The 21,655-nt window shown below is 41.8% G+C and overlaps 1 protein-coding gene across 1 annotated transcript in view; it reads right to left on the reverse strand.

The window, feature by feature from the left end:
* Window positions 1-537: 537 nt before the first annotated feature.
* Window positions 538-21,655, reverse strand: part of htra1b (HtrA serine peptidase 1b) — a 45,675-nt gene continuing 24,557 nt past the window's right edge. The window contains exons 5-10 of the mRNA XM_075457536.1: window positions 16,976-17,170; window positions 16,459-16,491; window positions 13,929-14,043; window positions 10,576-10,633; window positions 4,900-4,995; window positions 538-1,201 (exon numbers count right to left, since the gene is read on the reverse strand). Of these exons, the coding sequence (XP_075313651.1) occupies window positions 1,033-1,201; window positions 4,900-4,995; window positions 10,576-10,633; window positions 13,929-14,043; window positions 16,459-16,491; window positions 16,976-17,170 (666 nt within the window). The 3' untranslated portion in view covers window positions 538-1,032. The remainder of the gene's footprint in view (window positions 1,202-4,899; window positions 4,996-10,575; window positions 10,634-13,928; window positions 14,044-16,458; window positions 16,492-16,975; window positions 17,171-21,655) is intronic.

The raw sequence follows: 21,655 nt of genomic DNA on the forward strand, positions 1-21,655 counted from the left end.
ATGGCCACCCTTCCTGGTTCTGGTTCTGATGGCCACCCTTCCTGGTCCTGGTTCTGGTTCTGATGGCCACCCTTCCTGGTTCTGGTTCTGCCAGAGGTTTCTTCCTGTTCAAAGGGAGTCGTTTCTCTCCACAGTCGCCTCAGGCACGCTCAGGATGGGAGATTGGACTGAAGACAAGTTTCAGTGCAATCTGTTGGTTTCCTTAGCTAGGAAACTGTTTTTGAATTGGCCCTATATGAATGAATTGGATTATTTTGAAAATAATTATGATTACAATGAACTGAATTCCAATTGGCTTGAATTGGACTTTATGATCTAAGTGCCTTGAGATGACATTTGGTGTATTTGGCGCCATATAAATAAAAATGAATTGAATTAAGGTGAGAATACTCACATAACCTCACATGAAAGGTGCCACCTCCGGTAGGGGTCCTTAGGCGAGACCCCCTTACGCTACCTGCCCACCTGGGATATGAGCGTAAGTTGCTTTGAATAAAAGTTTCTGATAAACACATAAACATAAATCAACAAAGGCAATATTTTTAAAAATAATTTTATTCCCTTTTTTTGAAAACATTGTCATCAAACACAAAAAAAAGACAAAAATACTATTACAAAATATTCCATCCAGGACATACAGTACACAGTGAACTACGGTAACCTGCAGTAACCTCTCAGGTGGTGTTAGTCGAGTATAAAAGATGTGTGATGCAGATGGTAAATGGAGATTAGAGGAAATGAAAGCTAACGTGAGAAGCATGACGACAAGGCTGAAGCTTCAGTTCCCAGAGTAACAAACCTCTCAGAGAATGCTTTAAAATGGAAGAGGAGCACTGATAATGAAGAGTTTCAGGTGTGGCCTAACACACACACGCACACGCGCACACACACACACACACACGCACACGCGCACGCGCACACACACACACGCACACACACACTCATGATTGGTTGAAAAGTAATGAGAGCCAGCTCAGGATTGGTTGACTGCTTAAGGTGTTGCGTTGATTGGTTGCTCAGTCAGCTGAGAGGTCAAGGGTCGACCTCCTCCGGGACGATGGTGAGGATGACGTCTTCGTTGCTTCGCCTCACCACCATCCGCAGCTTCTCGTCCCGCTTTATGGCGGCGCTGACGTCGCTGGCCGAGGTGATCCGCTCGCCGTTGATGCTGATGATGACATCACTCTCCTTCAGGCCGGCCCTGTTAGAAAGGATTCAGATGCTGTTGACTGGGAAAGTATATGGACCTGTGCTAAATTAATCTCAGTTTGTAACCGTGTCAAATCAATAGAGATTAAGATTTTGCATTGGATGCATAAATCCCCTAATCGCAGACATAAATTCAACCCTAGTTTGCCTCCAATGTGTCTTAAATGTAAAACAGAAATTGGCAATCCAACTCACTGTCTTTGGTCCTGCCCTAAACTGCAGAAATATTGGTCTGATGTCATAACCCATTGACGCCGGATGTTGCGAAGCGCAACATTGTTCATTTATCATTATTTTCAAGGCGCATGTAATGCACAATGATTGGTATTTGTTTGGAGAGGACGAGGACGAGGACGAGGAATTTTTTGGCTTTCAAGTAGACTGGCAGTCCGCTGGATTTCGCACCCGACGTCAACAAAAGTTTACTCGTACACCGGGGCTGAAGGTGCCAATATCTGAAGATGCGAGTCCTTTAGATGTGTTCTCGCATATTTTCACTGATGAAGTTTGGGATATGCCAACTCGAAGTGGAGCCCCGTGTCAAAGCAGGAGATGAAATCTTTCATCGGTCTCTGGCTAACTTTTGGAATAATCAAACTACCAACTCGCCGGGATTACTGGAGGCAGAGCAAGTGGCTGTATCAGACAAATGTCGCCCGAGTGATGGCACGAGATCGTTTCGACATGATCTGGAGGTAATTATTTATTCTTGCGCTTCATTCTGACAACTTCTCATTCTTATTTGAGTGGCGTTGGCCTTATGTAAAAAAAAAGAGAGCCCGGTGCGAATTACTGCAGTATAACTATGATGTTTTAGAAGTCGTGTCACTGAAGTTTACAGTATAACTGCACAATGCAAGATATATTGCAGTTTTTTTTTATCATTCATTATTATTGCTGATATTATTATTTTGCAATGACGTCTCTATCATGGCCAGCAATGTAGCTGAAGTGGTGCCTACTACTACTACTACTACTACTACTAATAATAATAATAATGATGATAATAATAGTAATGATGATTAGTTATAGTATAGTAATAGTAGTATAATAAATAGCAGCATTGGGTATTATCCTGAATCATGTGTGTGTCTGTGTGTGTGTTTGTGTGTGTATTGACTCATCTTTTTCATTTTTTTTTAATGAAAATGTGTTGGTGTTAATGCTGAATGAACATGACGGAATAAAAGCAGAGAATTTAACCTTTAAAATGCAACTTATTTCTTGTCTTTATGTGTTTCAGAGGCTGAGACTATTGAATTGTTCTTAGGTGTTTTCAATTAATTGTTTTTAGTTAAAAAAAACCTCAGGCATTGGGGACCTTTTCTAAAAACTGGCTTAGGCATTGAGCAGCCTTTTTTGCAGGTGCTTTAGGCGCCAATGGGTTACCAGAAATTGAAAAGATGCTGGGATTAAAGCTGGGGATGATGAACCCATTGTCTCTTATATCAGGCCTTCCTGCTGAAGGTGTGAGGTTAATAAATCAAAGACTGTTTTGTATTCTTACATTTGCAGCGAGGAAGAATATTTTATTGCAGTGGATTAGCAAAAAGGAACCAAATGTTAAGGGACGGCATAAAGTGCTGTTTGAGTTGCTGCCTCTGGAATACATTCAAACTCCAACCAATTTTGGAAACCTTATTTGAATTACTTGGACCCAAATGTATCTTCTGTTCTTTTACAGGGATTCTGTGGAAGGTCATAATAACGGGACACATTCTTATTTTCTTTTATTTACCCATTTATGTTCTTCTTTTTTACTGTCTTTATCGATATGGATACTGATTGTGTGTAACTGAGTGTTGTGTTGGAGTTTTGTGTTTGTTTATGTTGAAAAAGGAAAATTAATAAACACATTTAAATAAAAAAAAGAAAGGATTCAGACGAGCGTCGGTAACACAAACCCAAAAGGTATCTGTAAAAAGCTGCTGACGCCATTTCTGAGGGTGAGACGATGTTAATCAGAGATTAAATTCCTTCTTTCAACGTCTTTATCCTCCAACGATAGCGTCATGGAAAACTTTCAGGAACTGTGGGACAGAATTATCTCCTTGGCTGTGTTCGAAACCGCATACTTCTCCTACTACTCCTACTAACTTTAACTTTTTTAAGTTCCTGGATGCATACTAGATTCTCCTAAATGTTGGGTATGCATCATCAGGTTACTACTCATACTCAAACTACCCAAGATGCAATGTAACGTGACGTCGCCGATCGTCATTTCCTGTCAAAACGGCAGTTTCAAGCTAGATAAGTATGCCGTTTGCAAGTATGTAGTAGGCGGTTTCGAACACAGCCATACTCATCGATCAGACAGTATGCAGAGCGTTTACCCACAATGCATTTCTCTCCTGCCCGAGCCGAAATCAGCCGGCCTGAAGCTGATTTCTCTTAAGCTCTAAACTCTGTAAACTTTAGCAACATTTGAAACATTTTCAGGAGAGAAAGTAGTCGTTTAGATCCCCAACGTGTTAAAAACCTGACAAAATACCGGCTGTTTACCATTTTGTTCCCACGAATTCGGCGCTACTAAAGCTAGCCGCAGTGAGCAACGCACTTCCTGTTATTTTCACCAAAATAAAATACCCGTTGCCTTTTATCATAGGGAAAGCCATTACCATACAATTGGTGCTTTTGTTTTGAAAACAGGAAGTGAACCTACCCTCGTTGTAGCTAGCTTGAAACTGCCATTTTGACAGGAAATGACGATCGTCGACGTCACGTTACGTTGCATCTTGGGTAGTTTGAGTATGAGTAGTAACCTCATGATGCATACCCAACATTTCGGAGAATCTAGTATGCATCCGCGAAATTCTCGCTTACTCAAACTCGCATACTAACTCAAAAAGTTAGTAGGAGAAGTATGCGGTTTCGAACACAGCCATTTTCTTTTATAAAGGATAATCCGGTGCATTTTATTCTGAAGGAGATCTTAAAGGAAGCATCTGAACTCGACTTTTCTTAACTCTCGGCCCCCCTTTTCCCACTAAGCCCATCTCATCCATCTGCTGATCCACCCTAACTCCTCCACCCGTCCTGTTTTTAAGTCTACAACTCCAGCTGCACAGAAAGGTGTGGAATCTGTCAGTGTTTTGCTTTAAAACGAGCCGCCTGAAACACGACAGACTTGTGTCCTTAATGTCCTCACAGAGTTCACACTGAAGAATCAGTGGCTTTGGAAATTCATCGAATGGTTGGACTTCTAGCGGATATGTGCTCTCTGGGTGGTTCCCAGCTGTTCAGGGCTGCAGAGGCGACCCAAAGAAGTCTCTTTAAACTCTGAAATGAAGCCAAAGAGAAATCCAAATGTGCTCCTCTGTGGCTGAAACAGTTTTTCCTCCCTAAGGGGAGAAACATTTACCTTTCGAGACCTTTTCAAGAGCAAAACAGCAACTTTAAAGCCAGAGGTGAAACATTCTGATATGTTAGAATAAATGTCTTCATAAACCGACCAGGCAACAAGAAGACAAACTGTTTTCTCAGCTGGAACTGAGGCTTTCTTTCATCACGAACAGCAAATATCTGGAGTGAGCTCAGCCACTCGCTGACCAGGCGAATGGGCAGCATGTGGGCGGCCAACTCCCTGCAGATAATTAATGCAGAATAAATAATCTGACAGATTTTTGCCCTGCTGTGAAAACACAACCAGCAGACACACAGGGCACACGGAGGGATGAAAGGGACACTCACGCCTCAGCTGGAGTTCGGGTGATAACCTCGATAACGTACGCCCCTGAAGTGACATCCGGGAAGTCTGACTGCCTCTCCTTCAGCTCCTTCGCCAGCCTGAGGAGAGAAAAGAGGAGGAAAAAGCTCAAAAACATGAGCTGAGAACACAGCAGGCTGCTTTAAATGATGCGACGGATTCATTCTCAGAGCAGACATGTAAAAGCTTTGTTCCGATTGGCTGCGACACTCTGGTGAAATCTGTAAAGATCCAGCTTTAACCGGCTGATTCTGTTTAAACATCTTTCAGTCACTGAAATATTTCCTGAAGTATGCATCACTCCACGTTTAACAGACACTCAGTGGGGTCCCATGGCACTGAAAGGATCGGATTATTGTCTAAATTACAATAAGAATGAGCTGAGCAAGGGTAATTACTAGGGCTGGGCAACGATTAAAATGTTTAATCTGATTAATCTCATGATTTCCCTGATTAATCACGATTAATCGCATTTGTACGCAAAATCCAAAAATGAAAAGTAGCGTATAGCTTTTAGCATTTAGCTTTATTTTAAATGTGCTGCCATATGAATGAAAGTGCCATAACATTTGTTGTGCAAACACACTTTTAACATCAGCATCTTTCTGTAGTTTTTATGTAGAAGCCTCGCTCCACTGTCTGTTTCCTTGAATGACTTGCTGCTATCAGTTGTGTGTTTTGCCTTTAAGTGATATTTTAGACTGGAACTACTACGCTGAGAAGACAATTCAACTTGGCTGTAAATGCAGGAGTTTTTAAAAAAAAAAAGTATTTTGAAATACGTGCTTTTATGTTGAAACAAGTAAAACAGGAAGTAGCGCCGGTTAGCTCCGCGAGCTTCACACAGAGACCGAGGAGCACCTGTAGCGGTGATGTTACAGACAGCAACAGACTTTTAAAATGATAAAATAAATAATAAAACCTGCGTTAATGAGCAATAAAATATTTAAATAATTAAATAATTTACAAGTTAACGCGATAATAACAAGTTAACTCGCCCAGCACTAATAATTCTCCTTGGATATATGGCGGTGAATGAATGGGATCAGAGACACAAAGCGTGTCATACCCCGGTGTGATAGGTGGCGCTGTACCCATTCCAGCTGTTCCAGTTCTTAGTCAGATTAAGGTGTCTACATGCACTTAATTACTCATTCTGATTGTAATTTAGCCAATAATCCGATCCTCCGTAATTATGAGTAAAATGTCTGCTTTCAGAGCAGTTATCTGGGATTTTCCCTTCACCTCCACTGTGTGATATAAGGTGCTCAGTTTTATGCATATAAAAAGGTATAAAAGTTATAAAATCTGCTACAAGAAACAGCCTGAAAAAACACTTGGTTTCTGCTAACATAACGCTAATCAAACATAGATAGATAGATAGCAAGACATAATAAAGCAATAAAAATGTTTATACAATTATAAACACTTTAAAAACAATCTAAGAATTTAAAAAACAATTAAAAAATATAAAGTGACCGGTGAAGTAAGACGAAAGTGAAGTAATGTCGTAATTTATGAATTCCCCTCAAAAATCTGAGTGTCGGGGCGGTCTGTGGCGTAGTGGTTCAAGTCCCGCATCGGACGGCCCTGTGCTGCGTGTTGTTCCCCCTCTCTCTGCCCCCTGCTTCCTGTCTCTCTGAACTTTCCATTAAAGGCACAAAAGCCCAAAAAAATACTTTAAATAAAAGGCTAAAGTCCTCGCTGCAACTGGTTCGAGTTCTGCATCGGACGGCCCTTTGCTGCATGTTGTTCCCTCTCTCTCTGCTTCCTGTCTCTCTACACAATCCTATCTAATAAAGGCATAAAAAGCCCCCCCAAAAAAAATAAAAATCTGGGTGTCAGAAAGATAAAGAACATATCTCCCTTTTCTCAAGTTCTCGACAGTCTTTAAATTGTGAATGTTTTCAGAGTCCAGCCTGAAATCTCACGACCATGTGATCAAAAGTGATAAAAAAAAGAAAAGTGTAGAGCAGTAAACCAATTATGGCCAGTTTTAAAGAGAAATGTGACACCCAGGCAGTTAAATCTCAACACATTCCCTGGTACGTGTAAATTTAACGAGCTGTAATAAAGTCGGGCTTGTTCTGGTGTTTTTCTTGGCCCGGTGGCGGCGGCGTGGGGGGGGGGGGGGGGCGGGGCCTCTCAGGCGTTACTCTGATCCACGGGCTGCGGTCGTGTCCTGGGTTGACTCACATTCCAGCTCAGCCTGGTCACTTGGCAGCAGGTATTTACAGCTGAGGTCACACTTTGAATCTCACCACCACCCTTACGAGAGTCGAGGCTGAGAAACAGAAGCAGAGCTCGGTAGTCCTCGGGAACATTACTGAGGTCCAGAGAGGCGATAGAGGCTTCAGAGGAGGCATCAGAGGGCACGGCAGCATGGAGACAGGTGAGATTACAGTCAGGAGACCAGGGTTCCTCCTCCAGTTCATCTGAGGACTGTGGTTCTTTAACCAGTCATAACCAGGGGCGGTTTTAGGATCTGGTCTTTAGGGGGGCCCAGCCCCCCCCCCGGTGCTCACAGAGGCACATTATTTCTCACTAATTGAGGCGAACTAGTACATTTATAAATTTTGGAGCCGTATTAGTTTTGCTTTGAGTAGTGTTTTCCCCTACAACATTCAATTTTGACCTCTTCATTTCAAAAGACTGTGGCTTGACAGGGATAACAGAGAGCCTGAGACAAATATTGAAGATAACTCAACATTTATTTTGGGAAATGTAAATGTGTGGAACAGCTAGCTTACGACCAGAACAAAATGTCAAGCTGTAGACAACTCTAGCGGCAAGCAGTCGTGTGAATGTATCAACCAATCAGAAGAGATGTAGTTGATAAGTGGACTGGTCACAAGCCTCGTTTTGAAGCAGGGTTGCCAGACACACAAGGTTGCCAGATTGGCCAGTCGCACCAAAGTATTGCGCAGGGGCAGAGCAAGTTTTTTGCATAATATAATATTTTAAAAATGTGCTGAGCCTTGGCACCACTAAAAAAACACCCTAGCCTCGCCCCTGGTCATGACCAAGTACTGTTGTTGGTTGGGAAGAGGCAAAAACAAAAAGGGAAATCTCCCCACGATGGTTACCGGAAACAATCTGTCGTAAAGGGCGGGTCTGGTGAGTGATGTGAGGTAATGATTTTCCATCCAGGGCGGTGGCGCGGGGGGATCTCTCGAGGGGAAGAACCTTGAGATGACATTGACCCACCAGGGACTGAGCGATCAGGGATTTTTTACAACCAGAATCTACTAAAACACTGAGTTGAACAGAATCATTGGTGGCAGGAAGGAGTAAACGGGGATGGTTGGTACTAATGGGTTGGCCCGCCAGTCTCCCCGAACCTACGGGCGGGGAGCTCTTTCTTTATCCTCAGGACACTGATAAGACCGCATCCTTCTCTGTCTTTCCTCTGGGGTAAGACGGGTTCGACCCACCTGCATGGGTTCAGGTTCGCAACCTGTAGAAGGGGCAGTGGATAGGGATGGGAATCGAAAACCGGTTCCCTGTGTTACAATTCCTTGGAATCGTTTGGCCATTTTGCAAACGATTCCCTTATCGATTCCAGTGGGCGCGAATGACGTCACCACGCAGCGTTGCGTGGCGAGTCCGGCGCAGCCAGCAGCCAACAGTAAACATGGCGCCCAAGCGGTACAAATGCTCGAAAGTTTGGTTACACATCCCTAAAAAAGACGACAACAGGGCAACTTGCAAAGTGAATATTTCACCAAAGGGAGGAAATACTACCAACATGCAATAACTATGAATGAATGATTAACGTCGGTGAATCTGACCCCAGCAACGTTAGCAACGTTAGCATGTCCTCGGCTAACACTGCAGGTAACTAACTAACTAACAAACACTGCCTATCATGTTAGCAGCATTTGCCTCATTGTAAAAGCTGCTGTTAGTAACGGTTAAGGTTAAATGAATGCCTTCTCAGGCATTACATTTAGATGAAATCATGAGAGACAGAGCCTGACTGGCTCAGAGCCAGAGGCTGGTGGTACTACCCCCAGTTCACCTCTACCTCCAGCTTCTCCTTTCACCAGAGCAGGAAGAGTTCAATTACCCAGGCCAGGATAGACCAATGTGGACCTCACCGTTGTTGGGTTTGTGAGGTCATGACTCGTGTTACTTCTAAACTAAACAAAGTTGATGCTAATCGACCGGTTTGTTGTCCTTTTTCTCCAAATGAGAATCGATAAGGGAACCGACAAAGAACCGAATCGTTAAGCAGAATCGAAAATGGAATTGGAATCGTAAAAATCTGATCAATTCCCATCCCTAGGAGTGGATGACTGATTAGTCAGTAAGGGGTGAATTGAGGTGGGACGCCGGGAAAGTCTCTCTCTAGTCCTCTCCCTTAGGCGACTATCTGTTCGGATGAGTTCATCCAAAGTATTAGGTTCCTCAAGCAAAATTAGCTCATCCTTAACTGGGTTGCTTAGCGTATGAAAAAATGCACTCTTTAAAGCACCCGAGTCCCAGCCCAATGCGGCCACAGAATGTAGCCCCTGCCTAAGGTTCCATAGGCCACGAGAAAGAGAAACCGAATCCGAGTCTTGGCCAAAAATCATCTTAAATTCCCTGATAAAGTGTTGAAAAGTGAGTCCAAAATTTGGGTGATTTTGAAAGCGGGCCTCTGCCTATCTTAAGGCTCTTCCAGAAAGTAGCCCTATGACGTAGGCCAGTGGTTCTCAAATGGGGGTACGCGTACCCCTTGGGGTACTTGGAGGCACTCCAGGGGGTACTTGAGGTTTTGAAAAATATATTAGAAAATAGCATCAATTCAAAAGTCATTAGAAATATCAATTAATATAAGTTCATGTATGTTCAGGTATGTTTACAAACACAGCTGGCAGCGGGGCAGGTACCCAAATGGCGGCGTTCTACTGGCTACTAGAGCGCGCAACGTAACAGTGACGCGACTGATAACCCTGAATCGCGGCATTTGCCTTTTACATGATAGACGAAATAAATCACTGTCGCCTTGACAACACAAACAATGGAGTCCTGGTTAAAGCGCGGCAGCGGTGCTGCTGAGAACACAGAGGGACAGGTGACAAAGAGGGTAAAAACACAGGCTCCCCCAAAATTCCGACAGTATTCGGAAGAATACGCCCTAATGGGATTCACATCCACCAGCTCCAATCCTCCCATGGCATCTTTATTTATAACTAAGTTATTATTATTATTATTATTAAAGATCTTAAGCTATTTTTTATATATTTTCATTTGCAACAGTTGAGAAGAATGCAGTTTATTTGCAGTTGCAAAGTTGAATAAAACAGACAGTGTTGACACAGTTTTCGACGTTTTTTTTTTCAACAAAAAATGCTTTGCGCTGGTTAGGGGGTACTTGGCTGAAAAAATATTTTACAATTGGTACATCACTGAAAAAAGGTTGAGAATCCCTGACGTAGGCTATTCGGGCATTATCATGGGGAAAGGACTGGGGAGAACTATTAAAAATTAGTTTCAGAGGTTCTGGGAGCTCAGATCGCTGCCTCGGTCGTTATGTTATCGTTACGTTAACGGGAAACAGAACCATGGAAGCCAAAAGGAAGCCACACAGATACCTTCATCCATCGCCTCCTGCAGCATTTAAACAGAACATCTGGATGTGGAAACGTGTGAAGTCACCAAAAACAGGAACTTACGTGGAAGTGAGGCTCATCATTCTGACGCCGATGTATTTCTTCTTTGGGATCGTTGTACCTGAACAACATGAAGACAACACGCGCTGTTACACACATGTGCACGAACGATGGAAGGTTTTTGGTGATTTAACCTGGATTTAAGGGAACTGTGAACTTCTTTGTCTGTGATGTCATCAAACATGTGAGAAGTAGAACTGCTTCTGTTCACCAGCTGGTGGAACAACTCAAACGGCTGATGATATCCCTCTTTTTTTCAGTGACATTCCTCTAAAGATGCCAGAAATTTTTCCATTTGATGGATTCCTTCTTGGAGAACAATGCTAAGAATGAGCCCAATCTTTGTTCTGAGCTTCACATCAGCTTCATACTTCAAACCACCTGCCATGAAAAAGCTGCTGTAATCTATTTAAATCCCGCAGGAATCTTCCTTTAAGTAAAAGTAGAAACCAGTGCTAGCTGCAGCACATGGCTGGATGACGGTTCCACATCCTCGTCAGATGATCGGAGATTCAGATTAAGTTTTATTTGTGTCCCCGTAGGGCAATTAGTGCTGCAGCAAGTAAATTTCATTTCCTGTTTTATTTTGAAAAACTAACTCTCCTCTCATGTCCCAGTCTGATTGTCGCATGAATGATTCCACCTGTTCCCTGTTAACCCTGTGTGTATAAGAGTCTGCGGCTGTGTTCCAAACCGCATACTTCTCCTACTACTCCTACTACTCCTACTAACTTTATGAGTTAGTATGCGAGTTTGAGTAAGCGAGAAGTTCCCGGATGCATACTAGATTCTCCGAAATGTTGGGTATGCATCATGAGGTTACTACTCATACTCAAACTACCCAAGATGCAACGTAACGTGACGTCGCCGATCGTCATTTCCTGTCAAAACGGCAGTTTCAAGCTAGCTACAACGAGGGTAGGTTCACTTCCTGTTTTCAAAACAAAAGCACCAATTGTATGGTAATGGCTTTCCCTATGATAAAAGGCAACGGGTATTTTATTTTGTGAAAATAACCGGAAGTGCGTTGCTCACTGCGGCTAGCTTTAGTAGCGCCGAATTCGTGGGAACAAAATTGTAAACAGCCGGTATTTTGTCAGGTTTTCAACACGTTGGGGATCTAAACGACTACTTTCTCACCTGAAAATGTTTCAAATGTTGCTAAAGTTTACAGAGTTTAGAGCTTAAGAGAAATCAGCTTCAGGCCGGCTGATTTCGGCTCGGGCAGGAGCGAAATGCATTGTGGGTAAACGCTCTGCATACTGTCTGATCTATTAGTATGTAGTATGTAGTATGTAGTATGGAAGTATGTAGTATGTAGTATGCAGTATGTAGTATGTAGTATGTAGTATGTAGTATGTAGTATGGAAGTATGTAGTATGTAGTATGTAGTATGGAAGTATGTAGTATGTAGTATGTAGTATGCAGTATGTAGTATGCAGTATGTAGTATGCAGTATGCAGTATGTAGTATGTAGTATGCAGTATGTAGTATGTAGTATGCAGTATGTAGTATGTAGTATGTAGTATGCAGTATGCAGTATGCAGTATGTAGTATGCAGTATGCAGTATGTAGTATGTAGTATGCAGTATGCAGTATGTAGTATGTAGTATGCAGTATGTAGTATGTAGTATGTAGTATGTAGTATGCAGTATGTAGTATGTAGTATGCAGTATGCAGTATGTAGTATGCAGTATGTAGTATGCAGTATGCAGTATGTAGTATGTAGTATGCAGTATGTAGTATGTAGTATGCAGTATGTAGTATGTAGTATGTAGTATGCAGTATGTAGTATGCAGTATGTAGTATGTAGTATGTAGTATGTAGTATGCAGTATGTAGTATGTAGTATGCAGTATGTAGTATGTAGTATGTAGTATGCAGTATGTAGTATGCAGTATGCAGTATGTAGTATGTAGTATGCAGTATGCAGTATGTAGTATGCAGTATGTAGTATGCAGTATGCAGTATGTAGTATGCAGTATGCAGTATGTAGTATGCAGTATGTAGTATGTAGTATGTAGTATGTAGTATGCAGTATGTAGTATGCAGTATGCAGTATGTAGTATGTAGTATGCAGTATGTAGTATGTAGTATGCAGTATGTAGTATGTAGTATGTAGTATGCAGTATGTAGTATGCAGTATGCAGTATGTAGTATGTAGTATGCAGTATGCAGTATGTAGTATGCAGTATGTAGTATGCAGTATGCAGTATGTAGTATGCAGTATGCAGTATGTAGTATGCAGTATGTAGTATGTAGTATGTAGTATGTAGTATGCAGTATGTAGTATGCAGTATGCAGTATGTAGTATGTAGTATGCAGTATGTAGTATGTAGTATGTAGTATGCAGTATGCAGTATGAAGTATGCAGTATGCGGTTTCAAACACAGCCATAGTCTCCCCTTGTCTTGTGCCAGTGTGTCGTATCTGTTGGTCCTAACGTGCTTCATTCTCGCCTTTAGTCCAGGTACCAGGTCATCGTTTTGATCGAGTCCTCGCTAAGAGAGTTTTTTGTTCTTGATAACTTTAATAATATAGCCTAGTTTAAGTTTTATAGCGTTCTGGCTTTTTCCTCCAAGTGACGTGACCTTTTGTTTGGATAATATTTCATGCTGTAGTTCCTCCTATTTTTCAGGTGAGTGACTTTAAATTAAAACTAAAGTTTGATAATCCTTTTGTTTTCCCCCTTAGTGGAGTGATTCTTGTTTTGATTAATTTTCATAGATATGCTTCTATAATTTTGGGAGAAGTATATATAATCAGCCTTCCTAATGATCTGTCTGCTGAACAGAACCGTAAGTGTGCTCCGTTAAACTCCCAGAATCTTGTTGCTCGTCTTTATCTCTCTGCTCAGGACATTTTGGGACCTTGTGTTCAGGTTGCCAAACCAGCAGAGGAGAGAGAAGGTCAGCACAGATTCAGTATGTGATCTGTAGAATAAGATCAGCAGGGACTTGGAGAGTTTTCTCAGTTTTTCTTTTTTTGCAGGTTCTCTGAATAGCAGCTGAAATTTAAAGGGTTAACTTATTATCCAGAATAGTCCCAAGATATTTGTAATTGATATGAAGTACTTTAAAAAGAAAACAGGAAGCTCGAGCACAGAGCTGTGGCTTTTTGAATAAAACGTTGGTGTAAACGGCACAGAACCATGTCGGTCCGTCCTGGAACTACTTTAGTAATTTACAGCTTAATTACCTGCTTATTTCTGGGGAATTACGGGGAAACATTTCAGAAAATGATCTCGTAAAATAAAGCACCCTTCTAATAAGCTTTTATAAGTTGGACACATAAGTTGAGCGCATGCTTTGCTCTGTTATATCAGCTGTGGGACGGAGCTGCAGAAACGTGGCAAACCTTTGGCCTGCCTGCCGTGGGACTCCGCCAGGAACTGCCGGATCTTATCCGACGGGATGGCGAAGGAGATTCCTGCCGTGACCTTCAGAGTGTTGATGCCGATCACTTCTCCGTCCTGCACGACACACACCGACGCATCAGTTTTCCAATAAAAGTAAAAAAAACACCCAAATTGAGCTTGTTAAAAGGTCTCTGACGCCACATTTTTCTTTGTTTAGTACCACAGCTGGACGAAAGCAGGCTGGTAATCAGAGTCAGCTGTGCACTGACAACTCCGGCCAACAGTTACCTAAACTCTCTATTTACCTTTTTCTCTTTTTTTGGGGATTACGTATGTCTGTTTTGCAACTTATGGACGCGGTCCAAGGAATGTGGAGCCCATATTTGTGTTTCTTGGCTTTGAAAAGAACACAACACAAAAGTCAAACCTCAATGCAGGACAAAGAGAAACTGTGCCCTGCAGACACTAAAGTGCAGTTTGGTCCTTCTTCTTTTCAGAAACTGGCACGAGCCTTCTTCCATCATCTTAATTTATTGATCCGTGCACAACGGATTTCTTCTGAAGCAGCCTCCAAATGCTCTGCCTTCGCTGTAAATCTTGAGAAGGATTTAAGTCGTGTCAGGAAAAAAGGAGATTTATAAACTCTCACAACTTCAGGTTAAGTTCTTCTTATAAATCCTGGTTAGCATGAATCATGTTTAACCGTAAATGTTTGATGCAAAAACATCGTGATTCATGGAAAGGATTAATGTTAGCGAGGATTCATAACCTCCTGAACTGCAGCGTGACACATGAACACAGTTTGTTTTGTTAACTCTTTCGGTGCCAAAGATGTCGATAAACGTCAATTGCGTTTTTAACGGAGCGGGCTGGGGGACAATCTAGCGGAGTTTGTCACTAAATCTTAGGCTTGTAAACACTAAACAGAGAATATACTGGCAAAATTACCCGCTAGGTGGCAGCAGTGCCACTATGCACAAAAAAAAAAGAGCTCGTTTTCTCCATTTTTTGGGTCAAACAGCTGTTTTTGGTGAAACCAACCTATGTTCTACTGTCTATTACTAAAAGACTGAAAATGGTAGAAACAAACTTTTTTTTCCTGATCAAAGAAGAGAGTCTACTCTTTCTTTGGGTAATTTCGGTGTGTACATAGTCATAAGACACACTTTTCTGTGGGTCTTGGAAAATCAGTCAAAATACTGAAAAACACTTGGCAGTATGGGTGGCTCTGAACTGAAAATGGCCGGCAGCCAATGAGTTAAATGCTTTATGATCAGGAACCAGAGAGAAATGAAGTATGCTGAATGTCTGACGGCTTTCACCGGTTTAAATAGTCGTTACATTCAGGTGGTGCTGTTCATTGCAATGGTTTAACACTAAAAAGTATATAAAAACAGAAGCTTTACATGATAATAAATGCACCAAACTATTGGTACTGTTCTGAAGTAGTTTAATCGTATTCATTGCCCTGCAACTTTCAACAGCTGCAGGTGATTTATTTGTTCGGCCTGGAGTGTTATCACCTGACCTCCACGTGTTGGAAGGCTCTGCTGTGTTGATTTACTCTGATTTAATGTGCATGGATGAACAAACTAGGGCTGGGCAACGATTAAAATGTTTAATCTGATTAATCACATGATTTCCCTGATTAATCACGATTAATCACATTTGTACGCAGAATCCAAAAATGAATCCAAAAGTAGCGTATAGCTTTTAGCATTTAGCTTTATTTTAAATGTGCTGCCATATGAATGAAAGTGCCATAACATTTGTTGTGCAAACACACTTTTAACATCAGCATCTTTCTGTAGTTTTTATGTAGAAGCCTCGCTCCACTGTCTGTTTCCTTGAATGACTTGCTGCTATCAGTTGTGTGTTTTGCCTTTAAGTGATATTTTAGACTGGAACTACTACGCTGAGAAGACAATTCAACTTGGCAGTGTTTACAGATGACTTTGGTTCTGTCGACTCCGCCGTCTGGAAGAACTTTAACATGAAAATGGCCGAGTAAAAGTTCCGTACCCTTCTCCATGTTTGGTGGATCCGCCAATTACTTTCTTTTCCTGTTCCACAGCAGACAGCAGCAGACTTTTACAAAATAAAAGCCTGTGAGCAACAGACTTTTACAAAATAAAAGCCTGTGAGCAACAGACTTTTACAGAATAAAAGCCTGTGAGCAGCAGACTTTTACAAAATAAAAGCCTGTGAGCAACAGACTTTTACAGAATAAAAGCCTGTGAGCAGCAGACTTTTACAAAATAAAAGCCTGTGAGTAACAGACTTTTACAATAATAAAATAAATTACAAAACCTGCGTTAATGCACGATAAAATATTTATCGGCGTTAAATAATTAAAAGTTAACGTACCCAGCCTCAGAACTAAAACATGCAAACTTAAAAGGGGAAAATGGCTGGAAAGTGAATATTCGTCCCCTCTGTGGTGTGATCCTGATGATTCTCTGAGCACCGTAGAAGCAGAAAGTCCTGCATAAACACAAGATTTACGGCACATTTTAACATTTCACTTACCAGATTGACTAATGGTCCTCCTGAGTTGCCGTACTGCAAGAAAACACAAGCAAACACAGAATGTAAAAGCACTGTTTTCACCTTTTCTCCATGAATTCAACTTATTTTCAAATTATCTTCAAATCCAGGCTAAAAACCTGCTTATTTAGGATTGCTTTTAATACCCAGTAGCATGATGACACTTTTATCTTATTTTATCTTATTCGATTTTGTTGTATTTTATTGCTTTCACTGTTCTTTTATTGTTTTTACTTTTTCTTCTCTTTATTTAATACCTGCTGTAAAGCACTTTGGTACACCGTGAGGATTGTCTGTAAAGGGCTGTATAAATAAAATACATTTACATTTATTTGGACTAAAACCGAGAGTAATTTCACACATTTAGGTTTTCTCTCAGTTGATCTCAGGCCGGTGGAACCAACACTGAATGAACTCACTCACACCAAACCAAGCAGTTTGGTGAGTCTGGTGGTCTCATTGCTTCTGGGAAGCTTTTGGTTCGCGTCTCCTCACTCACGTTGATGATGGCGTCCGTCTGGATGTAATCCATGTCGGAGTTGCGGAGGCCCAGCTCCTTGCCCCCCCTCTGGGTGGTGCTGACGATGCCGGTGGTGACGGTGTTCTGCAGGGAGAACGGGCTGCCGATGGCCACCACGAACTCACCGGGACGCAGGTCTGCGGATCGGCCGAGCAGCAGCACCGGCAGCTTCATCTGAGGAAGGAGGGAAGAGGGGCGGTTAGGGAAAGGATGAAGAATAAGAAAAGATGGGACGGCTTTCAGTGTACAGAACAGGCCAAAACAACCCGATAATTCAGAGTTAGGGGCTGGATTAGGCAGAGGAAGCTAAATCAAAGTGATGAACACGATGAGCCACCATTGAAATAAATGGATCCTGGACACAAACAGAGGTTCATTCTGCATGAAATATGTGGGATGCTGAGTCAGCCGTCCCCCAGGATGAGGCTTCACTTTGTCCACAACTCAAACTCTAAATCAGCGGTCAGAGAGGACGGGAGGAGCTGGGGGCATCTTGTGAGGTCCCATCACATCATCTGAAGGCTCCTCAGAGACTTATGGGACATCTTGATAAATAAAGACTTCCAGCAGTCGGGCCAAGAAGTTTAAAGGGATAGTTCGCCTCTTCTGACATGAAGCTGTGTAACATCCCATATCAGCAACATCATTTCTGAACATCTTCTTACCCCCTGCTGCGTCCTGTGAGCAGAGTTCCAGCCTCGTTTTGGTGTTGATGAAGGTAGTCCGGCTAGTTGGCTGGGGTTTAAAAAATAAAGCGTTTTGCTTCTCAGAACAATATGCGTTCAACAGAGTAATACATTTGCATCACAAAATGGTTCTCCAGGAAAAAGTCAGACCTCACAATCTCTTGGCCCTATTTTCTCTCCCTTCGTATCACTGCCTGCTGTGCAGACCGAGCAGCAAACAGCGTAACAGGCGCGGCTGTCAGCAGGTGGCTTTCCTTTCCTTTCCTTTTGTTTCATTTCCTTTCCTTCTCTTTCTTCCCTTTCCTTTCCTTTTGTTTCCTTTCCTTTCCTCTTGTTTCCTTTCCTTTTGTTTCTTTTCCTTTCCTTCTCTTTCTTCCCTTTCCTTTCCTTTTGTTTCATTTCCTTTCCTCTTGCTTCCTTTCCTTTTGTTTCTTTTCCTTCCTTTCGTTTAATTTCCTTTCCTTCTCTTTCTTCCCTTTCCTTACCTTTTGTTTCTTTTATTTTCCTTTCCTTTTGTTTCATTTCCTTTCCTTTCCTCTTGTTTCCTTTCCTTTTGTTTCTTCCCTTTCCTTTGCTTTCCTGTCCGTGCTGTGCAGACTGTGCAGAGCGAGCAGTCCGCTGCTTCCGAGCAGCAAACAGCGTAACAGGTGCGGCTGTCGGCAGGCGGCAGCAGGCAGTGATACGAAGGGAGAGAAAATAGGGCCAAGAGATTGTGAGGTCTGACTTTTTCCTGGAGAACCATTTTGTGATGCAAATGTATTACTCTGTTGAACGCATATTGTTCTGAGAAGCAAAACGCTTTATTTTTTAAACCCCAGCCAACTAGCCGGACTACCTTCATCAGCACCAAAACGAGGCTGGAACTCTGCTCACAGGACGCAGCAGGGGGTAAGAAGATGTTCAGAAATGATGTTGCTGATATGGGATGTCATACAGCTTCATGTCAAAAGAGGCGAACTGTCCCTTTAAAAAATGCATGGGCTCGTTTTTTCAGCTACTCTTTTGGGACAGAACGCTCCTTATTTCAGAGAAACAGGCTCACTGGAGTCTGTCTGTCTGTCCTGACCTACAGCATCAGCAGCTTTTAACATGGGAACACCACATCCTGCTATCTGCTGCACCTCCGGCCATGTTGTCAGCTGCAAGTTCAACGATAAATACTTTCCTTCTATAATCAGAAGGGCTTTAACTGCACTGAATGTTTCATGTCAAACATGAGGAGGCTGTGGTTATAATAATGAAATAAAATAGCTAATGCGTGACATGTTGTGTTAGCATGAAAAGCAGATAAGGGAACGTTGTTGCATGACATTCCTCATCTGTCTCTTTCTGCCTTTTCCCATCTGAATCCCACCAAAAGCTCTTTAACAGATGCAGGATGTTGCCTATTTTCTCTTCCCTGATGTGGTTTCCTCAGATTTTTCTGTAATACCAGATAATTCACACCAACATGTTGGCAGATTTCTGCAGTTCGGTGCTGCCAGCGTGTCTGCATGTTCAGCCGCTTCGCTAATGAAATTCATCTCCAGACTGCTCACAGGTTAAAAACATTTCTCTTTCCGTGTGCTTATGGTTGAGTTCATATTTTTCTTTTTTCCCCTTTTCTTTGATTGCTTTTAACTGTGTTTCAATTTTAATTCATTTTTTTTTATTGTGAGAATGCTTTAAGGCATTCTCATTATTAAGTTCCTGTTTCTCTTTATTATTATTATTCCGCCAGTTTTCGGCACCCAACTACTTCTGCATACTTTCAGATATTTCTACAATTTTGGCATCAAAACGTTCAGCTCTTTCAGCAGATTCATTCTATCATTTGTGGTGTTTTTAACTACTTTTACACTTTTTAAGATATTCAACGTTTATTCAAATTTTCCCTTCATTCAAATGAATGGAAATTGCTTTCAGCTCTTCCAAATCATCTCCCACTTTCCAACCTAACTACTTCTGCATGCTTTCAGCTAGAGACACCATTCAAACTTTAAATGGGCCACAAGACATTCAGCTATTACCAGTTGTTTCAGCTTTTTCAAATCTTCAGCCAATTTTGAAATATGACAGTTTCAAAAACATGAACATTTTGCTCCTTCTTGATTTTTATGAATGAGCACACAGTTGAGTGCGTGCTGATAAGTTTAAAATTGTTCAGTTTTTTCAAACAAATTCCTCTAACTTTCATACAGTTTAACTTAGAGCAACAAATTATACCTTAAAATGTAGGAAAAGTTGTCCTCTTTCAGCCGATGTAACTACTAAAGAGCTCACATTTACAGAATTTCAGCTATGAGCCTTGAACCGAGATCAACCTCTCAAATTCTCTGACTAACTCCAATGTAGAACACCAAAATCACAAAATTCCTTCAACCTCAGCAACAGTTTTTACTGCTAAAATTGAACTTTTTTCAGCTTTTTTAGCACGGTCAGCTATCCCCATTCAGCTCATAAGCATTCTCATGCTGTTTCACAGGAACGGCTCTTTCTAGTTCTCTTTAAATTGTTTGTTTTTATGCTGCTTTATGCTGTTCTTTTAAATGCCTTGTCTTTATGTAAAGCACATTGAGTTGCCTGTGGTATGAAATGCGCTGTATAAATAAAGATGCCTTGCCTAAGATAGAAGCACAACATCTTACACAAGTGGCAGCATGAGTCTGCAGCTCTGGCAGTATTTCTTGCTAACTGTAGGCCTGTAAATATAAGGTTACCGTCCCTCAGCAGTTTTCAGGCCTGTCGTATTAAAGCTGAAAGCTTCTGATTGGGTTAATGTTGCCACCGAACACGAGCGGCCCAGCTGAGGCTTTTATTACTCGTAACACGTTTAAATAGACATGAATAAAATAGTTTTATTCATTCTGAGTCTCTTTTTTTCCAGCCTTTTATTTAAACCATTAAACTCTCAGACTATTGCTCTCTTTGCTGCTGCACACGTTTCACAACCACGCGTCCACACTCAAAGACCAAAGTGCCAAAATATGCTAAATATCACATTTTTATTGCGTTGGCACAGAGACGTTCCACCTCCAGTTACCCCTCACATCTTAAATCATTAACTGTCCAAACAAAAGGCAGAAACGGGACTATTTTTAACACAAAACTGTTGTGTTTTCATCTAGTTGTCCAAAGGTTACGGAGCTTGACGCATTAAAGGGATAGTTCGCCTCTTTTAACATGAAGCTGTGTAACATCCCATATCAGCAGCATCATTTCTGAACATCTTCTTACCCCCTGCTGCGTCCTGTGAGCAGAGTTCCAGCCTCGTTTTGGTGTTGATGAAGGTAGTCCGGCTAGTTGGCTGGGGTTTAAAAAATAAAGCCTTTTGCTTCTCAGAACAATATGCGTTCAACAGAGTAATACATTTGCATCACAAAATGGTTCTCCAGAAAAAAGTCAGAGCTCACAATCGCTTGGCCCTATTTTCTCTCCCTTCATATCACTGCCTGCTGCCGCCTGCCGACAGCCGCGCCTGTTACGCTGTTTGCTGCTCGTTCAGCACTTCGGTCTGCACAGCAGGCAGTGATACGAAGGGAGAGAAAATAGGGCCAAGAGATTGTGAGGTCTGACTTTTTCCTGGAGAACCATTTTGTGATGCAAATGTATTACTCTGTTGAACGCATATTGTTCTGAGAAGCAAAACGCTTTATTTTTTAAACCCCAGCCAACTAGCCGGACTACCTTCATCAACACCAAAACGAGGCTGGAACTCTGCTCACAGGACGCAGCAGGGGGTAAGAAGATGTTCAGAAATGATGCTGCTGATATGGGATGTCATACAGCTTCATGTCAAAAGAGGCAAACTGTCCCTTTAATGCGTCAAGCTCCGTAACCTTTGGACAACTAGATGAAAACACAACAGTTTTGTGTTAAAAATAGTTCCGTTTCTGCCTTTTGTTTCGACAGTTACTGGAGGTGGAACGTCTCTGTGCCAACACAATAAAAATGTGATATTTTATGTCAAAAGAGGCGAACTATTAGCCTGGGT

The sequence above is a fragment of the Odontesthes bonariensis genome, chromosome 23 (genome assembly GCF_027942865.1).
Source record: "Odontesthes bonariensis isolate fOdoBon6 chromosome 23, fOdoBon6.hap1, whole genome shotgun sequence".
Taxonomy (NCBI): Eukaryota; Metazoa; Chordata; class Actinopteri; order Atheriniformes; family Atherinopsidae; genus Odontesthes; species Odontesthes bonariensis.